Source organism: Teleopsis dalmanni, chromosome 2 (assembly GCF_002237135.1).
Source record: "Teleopsis dalmanni isolate 2A chromosome 2, ASM223713v2, whole genome shotgun sequence".
NCBI classification, from domain to species: Eukaryota; Metazoa; Arthropoda; class Insecta; order Diptera; family Diopsidae; genus Teleopsis; species Teleopsis dalmanni.
In genome coordinates this window covers 129,063,692-129,074,544 of record NC_051847.1, presented here as the reverse complement: position 1 = coordinate 129,074,544, position 10,853 = coordinate 129,063,692, and the positions used below count along the sequence as shown (strand labels likewise).

At 28.7% G+C, this 10,853-nt stretch overlaps 1 protein-coding gene across 1 annotated transcript in view; it reads left to right on the top strand.

Moving 5' to 3' along the window:
- The first annotated feature begins 1,036 nt into the window (after positions 1-1,036).
- The window catches only part of LOC119678741 (protein sidekick-2-like), a 92,122-nt gene continuing 82,305 nt past the window's right edge, over positions 1,037-10,853 (top strand). The window contains exon 1 of the mRNA XM_038090753.1: positions 1,037-1,564. Coding sequence (XP_037946681.1) covers positions 1,486-1,564 — 79 coding nt within the window. The 5' untranslated portion in view covers positions 1,037-1,485. The remainder of the gene's footprint in view (positions 1,565-10,853) is intronic.

The window sequence follows — 10,853 nt, the reverse complement described above, 5'->3', positions numbered from 1 at the left end:
AAATATATAATGAAAGATAAGAAATACTTATAAAATAATTTCTATAAGTATTAAATAAAATTAATATAAATCGAATTAAAAATAATATATTCTGAACCATACAAAATATATTTTTAAAAAACGAACAGGAATTAAATATATAACAAATAAAATAAATTTTAACATTATAAAATTCTATGTGATTGAAAGTAATAATTTCCATAAAAAATAATATATTCAGAAACAATAGTTCAAGTAATTAAAAATTAAACTGCATATATAATTGAACTATTTTAACACAAATATATATAAATAAATACACAATAATATTTATGTACCAGTAGAAGTTAAAAGCAACAGTCTTATGTTGCCAATTACAAGCAACAATGCTGCATAACTAAGCTACATACACTTCATAGCAACACTGCTACTATCAAATGTTTAGCTGCATGTTGTTAACTAAATATGTTGCTAAACATTGAATGTTGCTCTCTCATCGTTGCAGTGTTCGTATAACCCGTGCAACATAATATGAAAGCTTTTGCGGTAGGCGCTTGCGCCTATCAGCGCACCGCGTTTTTTGTTGTGGCACATGCAATGGGCAACATTAACATCCTTTTAGGTGCTTTTAATAAATTTAGTTTGTCAATGTACGTGCTTGAAAAAGGACATTCAAGTAATTTCGCGGTAATTTTTATTAGTCTTAATGACTGCCAAGCAACGACAGTGAGAGTTTGTGTTGCACGCAAAAGACGTTCGTACTCGTTTATAACAGTTACGTAAATGTAATTCAAAAACAATATTTATGTTGCTAGAAACTCGTTACGATGCTGTTACTGTATGCCGAAGAGTATAATAACATTTCCGTTAAACGGAAATCATTTAATTAAAAATTAATGAACGCAGCTGAAAGGTGTGAGTCGGGTATGACACAGAATTCCTAATGAAATCGTGTAGCAATAACGAATTTAACACGAAAAAACAAAAACATAAAAAAAAATTTTTGCTTGATTCAATATAAAAAATACAAATAATACAAATAAAAATAAAAATGGCAATAGAATTTTTATATGAAATAATTTTAGTATTACGAGTAATAAAACAATAACGGCTTAACGGCATACTCAACTATTAGCGGCAGCAGTAAGCGCTTTCACTTTTGTTCACTTGACTGAAGTTCTAATCCCGTTTACTCAGTGTTTCCAGTTTCGTTCATTACTGCGGTTTTAATTAACTTAATTCAGTGACTAAGCAGCCAAATTGTCGCTGGCTGCGATTCGTGGCAGTGAGTAAAGGAAACTGTTTGAAATCATCTTAGCGATTCTGTACGTGGTATTAGCAACTGATACTTGAATCGGCCTGATACGACTTGAAACGGCCTGATACGGCGTCTCATTGTCAGTATCCTTTACACAGTATTCCTTGTTTTGTTGTTGTTCTCGTAGCGTTCGTTCGTTATCGCTGTTGATATTGTTTTATCGTTTTGAATACAAAATTTCGCATGAAATGTTGCTTGAATACATAATGACGCTGTTTGTGTTTGGATTAACAACAACTGTTGAAAGGAGTCACATCGATGCTTTCGGTAAGTTAAAAGTTATTTGTCTTAACTTTTCCCATGAAAAAGTTGCCTTTCTTTTCTTTTTCCTTTCCTCTTTCTCCTTCTCTATTTTTTGTCTTGTTTTGTATCTTTCACTTGGCTTAATGTCTACAGAAGTAATTCATTATAAATTATCTCTCTAAATATTTTGCTTGAAGTGAAAGACATTGTTTGATTTGTCTGCGTGAAGCTTTGGGTTCTCTGGAGGAATTTTAATTAATTAAATGTTTTATAATGAACCACATCATCCACATCATGTGAATAGTGACAGCAGTTTTTGAGTTATGTTAATGCATTTGCAACAGCACAGCTGCTACTTTTTACAGCCACTTGACCTATGAGTGTTTTGCGTGTCGCCTGGAAGGGTGAGTGGTCAGGTGAAGTGCAAAAATTTATTCCCACTTTGGGTCAAATTAATTAATTTATGATGAATTTCTAAATGTGGTTTTATAATGAGAAATGAACTGGAAGTTAATTTAGTTTTGGCTACCTTTTCGTGGAGCATAAATTAAGCATATTACTTTAAAGGGTAGAAAGATAAATAATGCGAATCTGTAATGGAATGCATAAAAAAATAAAAGATATTGTGGTATTAGGAGCACTTATAAAGACAGGTTCAGAAGTTATTTTCTGTGACTTATGTACACAATAACTTAATTAAGGGAAGCATATGAAAACTGAAAATGAAAAATAGATTTAATTTCTTTCATCTTTAGAGAGACTACTGAAATTATAAATGGATGGTAATAATAATGATTATGAAGGAAAATAAATTTCATTTTCTGCAGAAAATTTTTTTTGATATATTTAGGTGTTTCTAAAGCATTTCATAACTGTTAAGAATAATATATTTATAATTCAGAATTTTATTTGCAAAATTTTTATGCAAATTCTACTAATTAAACTTAGTTGAAAGTTATTTAATATATTTGTATTTATTTTTGTCCATTATTTAAGAATATGACCCTACGAGTATAATACAATATACGATACTGTGCTTGTTATTTAATAGCTTTTTTGAATTTTCTGAATTAAGTATAAACATATTTTGATATGCTTATCACACATTAAGTATTTATATGTAATATTATATGTAGTCCCAAATAATGTATCCAATATAAAATTTTGCCCAAAACTTTAATGAAGCAAATATATTATATAATCAAAGTTATAAAGAATTTCAGTAATAAAATACTGAATATAAAAATATTTCAATAATAAAATATAATACCATATAAAAATATCTACATATTTTATATACACATATTATGTACACATATATATCAGACAATATGTACAAAAAATGTAACATTGATCAGATGAGAGCCATGCTATGGGGAGTGGCTAATTTCACCGATATAATAATGGCAATAAATACATAGATAAATATCTGTATCTAAAGGGTTCAAAAATTTCTTATATGTATATACGGAATTATTTGTGTTTTGGAAGTTTTAGTTTATTTGAATAAAATTTTGGGAAAGGTTAATATGTACAAAATGGAATTTATTAATCCTAAAATCATGATATGTGAATTAATCGTATAGACAATCAAACTTTTTAATAGAAAGTCAGCAGCATAAATATTTCGGTAATATTTTAAACATGACACATGAGGGCTGCATATATTGCAAAGACTGCATCATGACGAGAAAAACTCCAACCCTCTTAGATTCCAACACAAATCCCTTTTAATAAAAATAAATTCATGATGCAGTTTGTTCTGGTTCACAATAACTCATCACGGTTTTAAGATTTGCGATCATCTATAAAAAACAACATGAATTTGAATTTGTTTTATTAGAAAAAATTCCTTTGCTTCGGACGCAATATATATATATTCACTTTATTTACTAACAGAAAGATAAAAAAACAAAGTTTCATCTAATGAGTGAAACTTTTATTGGATTAGAAGTCTTAATTGCAAGTTATTCACATAAATCTTGATTGCGGCTGCTCCATCATGCTTCAGGTTTTTATAAGTTTATAATTTGATATTTCCAATACTCCTTCATATACCATTTTATATATTGTATTACTTGTACTTCAGAACAAATAACTCCCGTACTTAGTTTTTTCTAAAAGTGGAAGCAAATTACTGCAGCAAGAATAGTCATAATTTGGGTCTTCGTAATCCCCGAATGCAGGTATTGGTCCCTAGCGACACAAAATGCAATTAAACTTTTATGTAGATTTCATCAAATTTATGGATTTATACTAATTCAGTTTCTGAAACAAAGTTAACAAATATTTTAAAATCGTGCTGTTAGTTAAGACTTTAGTGGGGCGCTTTATAATTCAACATAGGGAGGCTTGACAGCATTTCTAATTAATTTAATTATGAAGTTGCTAGAACAGTACAGTGCTGTTACCAATTTTAAAAAGGCAGAGGCCTTACATTTTATTCTCATAAAGGTTCAGAGTCTGTTATTTCAATTTTTGTATAAAGTATTGTCAATAAACGGAAGGGAAATTAATTCGATGTGTGTCTGCATAAGATTATTTTTAAGGATGAACTATCTTGATGTCAGATATGTATTGCTTTTATTTAGAGATCTAATTGCATTGAAATGAAAACTTAATCTAGAAATCAATTAATTTCATTGAAAATAATCAGTAATAATCACTGATTACTCATAGTGAATATTGTAGATCTTTTGAGCTATAATTTACTTGTCAGATTATTTTCATATAAATATTTTATAATATTCCGTAAGTGAGTTTAAGAAACAAAATAGGAAAGTAATACAAAAGACGAATTTGTGTTTGGAAGTTTTTAGTTCTACAAAATATTATTCCAGTACTCATTATAGTCAGTACTTATATGTCATTTCAAATCAAATATTGATGTAGGACATACATTAGATCCCTCCAAAGCATGGAGTGAATGGATATAATAACATTATTATTATTTGGCTCTATATATCTTTGTGTCCTTCGGCCATTATAAAGCCGATCAATGAGGATTTTTAATTTCAAATGCCCATCTGGGCATACCACTGGTGTAATGTAAATAAATATTGATATTATCTCTCTTAAAGTTATCAGGTTTGTAGTAGATTTGTTGATGTGTTAAAACCTAATAGGGGACAATGCTTACAAATTGAATCTTCCATATGTGGTTACTTGTCGCAGCAAAGAGAAGATAAAGAAAGTACCTTATATCTGTTTTATCACTATTCTACGCATGTTCAGCATTCTAGAAACTTCTTTTTTGAAGAAATTTAATTTTTTCTAAGACCTCATTTTTAAGATCATTTAAGCCTTTGCCTAAGTAGTTTCTACTGAAGGTTTGACTAGTCTATTTATTGAAAATAGCAACTATTCTCCTTATGCACTTTTAAACTAGTATCGTCCCGTGTAAAATGCATTTAAAATAGAATATTTCGTCGTACAAGTTTCTCGGTTTGACTTTTTTAAATTATAACTTTTATGACAGTTCGGACGGACTGTAAATACTTGAAAGGATTCGCATGCATCCTTTCCTATAATATAGCTGTTATTTCTAAAGTCACACAATAATATTATACAATGATAATATGATTTTTAGTGATTTTTCGATTACATATTATACACCTTTAGCTTTACGTATATATTCATTTTTAACTGTTCTTAAAATAAAGATTGACAGTGCATTTATAAGAATTGGTTTTCATTGACATTAGTTAATGTTTACAGAAATTGTTATGCTATCTGATCTGTTAATATGTGTCGATATGCACTAAATAAATTTCATTGTCTTACACTATTCAACGTTCCTTATAATATTGGAAGCTATGGTACAATCCATTGTTATATACGATAACCAATGTGCAAACTTTCGACCGTACCTCAAGATGAGTTCAATGTGTAATAACTATATATTGTTTGGATCAAATTTCACTTAATTATAAATGAACAGATTCATAAGAAAATAAATGCAGTTTTGCTTTTACTTTTTCTTCCTTCACACAAATCATCGCCCAAAATATAACTTTCCTTAATACCCGCTTTATGTTCTAAAATTTGGTTTACTTTATTAACTATTCTCTTATCTTTTAAGTAAACTGGTTATTTCTGAAGACTCTTAATACATTTCCGTAATGCATTTTCTTTTATTAAGCATTCGCTAAATTCTTATATATCTTCTAAATAAACTTTATATTCTTCAATACGCTATATAAGTTCCAGTATTTTATTTGCTTTGTCAGCCGTTTGTTTGGGTCTTAGATCTTTTAAACAAACTACATTTTGTGCTGGTTCCTTGTATTGTTATTTTTTTTTTGGTGGCCTGCTTGTGCTAATTAATGTTCATTTGTTGTTAAACAATTTGGTTTACATTTGCAAATATCTTTTAATATACTTCACAACACCATACCTTTGCTTGATGGTTACCAATTCTCCATATTTATAAACGTTCATTACGTTGTTAATCAATTTGATTTGACCTTGCAAATATGTTTTAATATATTTCACAACACTCTCCCTATGGTTCGTGTTAACCAATTCTCCGAATTTCTAAACGTTTATTACGTTGTTAATCAATTTAATTTTCCCTTGCAAATATCCTTTAATATACTCCACATCACTATGCTTTTTCAGTATGTTTTTTTTAATAATATTTTCACTGTCTGTGAAATTAATCGGCTTCTTGTTATTGGATAATAAAGTTAAATTAAAAAAAGTTAAATTTTATAAATATTTCGTTATATAAAACATATTTTTATTGCTTGCAAATATATCTTCATATTTTTTGCTATACCATATTTTGTATGCAAATTTAGTCATCCTAATATTTTACTTTCATTTCGTAATTCCCTATACAATTTTCATCATACTTTGAGGAAGAGTTTAAGCTACAAATAAATGTATATACATATATATATATGTGTACCAAAATACGTGCTTATGCATCCTTTATAGTTCAATAGATATTGCCACCATAACTCCATCACACCATCACACTTCCTGTTGAAGTAATTTGTTTTGTGTTCACTTTAAAGTGAAATGTCTTTAATCTGTGTTTATTACGCCTAATCTTCTTGTCTATCAAGAACCCAGAAAAGGTAAGTTAAATGCAAAGCATATAATATTATTGAAACACAAAGAGGGCTATAAATGAAGCATTCGCATGTAATGTATGAAGCCGCCCACTTGGAATGTAATTAGAACCAAATAGGCTTACACTTAACACACACCGGGAGCCACATAAGCCTGTCAACCAGACATTCAAATGTCAACGCTTAAATACCTTTTGACAGTAACAAGCAAATAAAGAACGCGGACTAAAAAAATATTGCACAGCACGAAATAAGAGCGATGAATTGGCGAAATTTCGTGTAAAATTCAGGTTTAAAGAAGAAATTAAAGCTACAGTAAAAGTATCTGTAAAATTAAGTATAAGGAAATAATTGATGAATAATGGAAGAAATGGAAGTCAGCATAAGTTTAGGTATTGTATACTTGAAGGAACTCCTACGGTTTCTTTTCTTCAATAATAACAAAAGAAAATTTTGAAAAATAAATAAAATGCCTTTAATTAATAGCAGAAAAAAAGATATTTTATAAGAAATGATACCCGTAGCATATTTTTAACAACTTAATCAGAAGAACCGTATAAACTTTGCTCCGCAAGCATTTCAAGTGCTTGCGAAAATTGCTCTGTGGCCAGTGTATTAAGCCGCATACAAAAGTACGCGTTTATCACTTGGAGGACAGTAAATCAAATTAAATGCGTTTTTAACAGCAGCAAAATTGAATTGAAGCACAAAAGCCTGTGACAAAATAATACGAGGACATTGTTGAGGCACGCCACCAAAGAAGTATAAAGCCTTAATATTATAAGCCCAAAATAAATTACATTACATTTATCAATATCAGCACAATTACAGGGGCGAAGGAATGCCGGAAATATGCTTGCATACAACTGAGGCAGGGCACTGAGACAAAAATAAAAGAAGTATTATAAAAATAAAAAAATAAATAAAAAAATTTACATATAAATTAAGCATATGCCAATGGGCCGAGACTGGCTGGCCCAGATATAAATGCACTTCAATCAAATTAAATTAATTTTAAGTTAAATTTAAATAAAATTCAAATGGATGCTGTGGCACAGAAAGTTATACGTCAGTCCTAGCTGCCCTACGGAGTGTGACAAAATTTATTATTACTTATTTTATTTGTTAAAATTTAATGCTTCAATGTGTTGAAAAACAAATAATAAACCAACAAAAAATAACAAAAAAATAACAAAAAATTAAAATATAAACCAGCATGGAATGGAATTGTCCAGTCCTGTGAGAAAGTTTTAAATGCGAAAATGTAAAAACCATTTGCCACTAAATACAGTTCAGTCTGCGCTGTATTCCACTGCCACGTAATACCGAGGGGACAAAAACTTTTCGCACAGCATGGCCAGCAGCAAAATTTCATATTATTCAAGCTACCATTACGACTACTACTGCAGTTTTTTTTTTCTAATTCCTTTTTTGGGTTGTCTTCTTTTTTGGTCTTGGTTACTCTAAGGTCCTGCCAACCGCGTCAACCGTGGCCTCTGTCAACTGCCAACTGTCTACTGCCTACTGCCTACTCATAATGTTGTATTAATATTTCCGTATTCGTGACAGCAGAAATCACGTTAAATCATGTTTAAGTGAAAAATTGTGGCACGCCATGTTTGCCTGGAGAGACCTACAAGTTTTGAAAGATGAAAGATGAGCACTGACAGCAGCTGCTGGTAACAACAATTCCATTGCCATTCGTCGGAAGAATCATCACTTTTCTGTGTGAAAGTGGCAGCATAAAACTTTTATTTTCACTTTCATTCTCCGCACTGCGTCCTTTTATTTTTCTATTTCAGTGTTAAGTGTTTTTTGCTCCATTTTTTCCTTTATTTCCTTGTCTTATTTCTCTCACCGTTATATTATGGCTTAAGGTAATGTTAACCCACAAAAGTATGCAACAAGTTTAGCAGTTATGCGTGTGTGTTGGTGTAAATAAGTTCTGCAGGACTCATTTTGTAATTGCGGTCACATATTAAATGCGTTTAGTCTGTGAAGTGTGTAAAAAAGGTTAATAATATTATTATTATTATTAGTGTTGTTGTTGGCTTTATGGTTTCAAGGGCTATTACATTTTAGATGGACATTGGAAGTTATATAGACATTTTTATCACTCAATGCTCACATATATGTTTACAGCAATGATAAGCTCAAATATGTCAGTAAATAAAAACAACGTTGAGGGATAAAAGTGAACATTTGTTGTAATTTTCTGCATTGTTCATATTAAACGCATAGACATTTTTTCTCAATATTTAATTTATTTTAGATTATTCATTGATTAGCAGAATGAAATCAATTAAACTTTTTAGAACAGAATAAAGAAATATTTAAGTTTGATTTCTAAATTTGTTTTATGGAAATTCTATTAATATTTGCTCTCACTATTATTATTAAATTTTTTTCATAATAAATAATGATGAAAATGTTTTTGGTTGTATTTATAAAATAATGTTAACGCACATATTTAGAAGTTTCATTATTTATTAAATACGATATTTAGGTGTTAAGGACAAAACATGTCTTCCTATGGGACTGGACTTTTGCAAAAAATAAGATTATTGTTGCAACATATTAATTACCAAAAACTCATCTACAGGGACTCATACATAATTCATTTGAATAATTTTTTATAAAAAATACTCAACATATAAGAACTCATTAAAAAAGTTTTTTTTCTATAATTTTGTATTAAAAGCAGTTTTTGGAAAGTAATAATTGAATAAGTATATCCATATTATAAAAATGAATTTAATTATTAATATTTAAATGTTTAAAATAAAAATGTGTAGTGTAATGTGATTAGTTATTTCATAAACGAAAATATTATTGCTTTAATTATCCTTTAAGAACTCAGATTCAACTGTAGCAGTAATATGCAATATGTTATATCATTATTAGAAAAGTACATCATCAGTTTATTATTAGTTTAAAAAACATATGTTGTGTAATGCTGTAATTTCGTTTATCAAATCAAATGTAAAGGTGATGGATTCTGCATATGTTGGATAAAAACAAAAAAATATAGTTGGACTTGAGTACGACGTGACGTACTAAAAAAATTTTGAGTACAAAACAGCACTTACTTTACATTGTATCAAATCAAAGCCCCGGATTTAGAATATATATGTGTTACACCAAGAAAATAACTAACAAAAACGTTTTTCTTGGAAATCCTTTATATTTTATAAACTCCTAGTGACAGCAATCTCAATTATAGAACTGATACACAACACTGGGCTCAGATGTATAAAACAAATCCTGAAGAGTATATATAGCATTCCTCGAAATATGTATTTCATGTTTTATTGTTAATGTATTGTGTGATTATTCTTTTGTAATTTATTTTAAATAATTGCTATATAATAAAAATATTATAGTACCCTGAAGATGACTATAAAATATGGTTGAAATATTAATTTAAATAGAAAAATTTGTTTAAACTAAATTATTTTAAAAATTATATTTTTAAACCAATTACCCAGTTTAACAAAAAAATTATTAATATAATATACTCAAATTATTGGAAATTTCTTTATTTAGGTCTTAATAAAATTACGAATGGCATATTTTTGTAATATTCCTACAAGCCTTAATAACATTTTGAAGTACAACAACAATGTTATTGATAGTTAGTTTTTCTCTTTCGAAGAAAAATGACCTAATAACCTCTCTTTTTGTAACTATTTTTATACTAATTAACTGAAATCTTTTGAAATTTACTAAGGATAACCATATAATAAAGTATCCTCAATATATTTGAAAAAACTGAAGTTTTAAAAATAAAAATCTTGAGCCATACAAAGAGATATATTTATTATTATTCAATTTTTAACTTTTCACTTATGCTTTTGCACAACTACAAAAAAATTATTTTCTGCATTCATTTAAAGCAATGTTGAATTAACTCACTTTTATTCATATACGTATAATATTATTTCCCTACATTTTTTTTATAATTTTTTCACTGAAAAATGTTTCATTTTCAATTATCCTAGTGACTTACATTTACCATCATATATCATTTTAACCTTTTAATGACTCTTAAGCTACGACATGATTAACTTCAATGAGACATAATCATATATCAATGTATCAGCTTCGCTGTATTTCAATGTATCAGGACATCAGTGTTTCAGACTATCAACATTTATAATATTCACAAATGTTTTGTTGTTGTTTTTCTCGATATCACGTTTGCTTTTGAATATCCTTTCGTTTTGCTTGTTTAT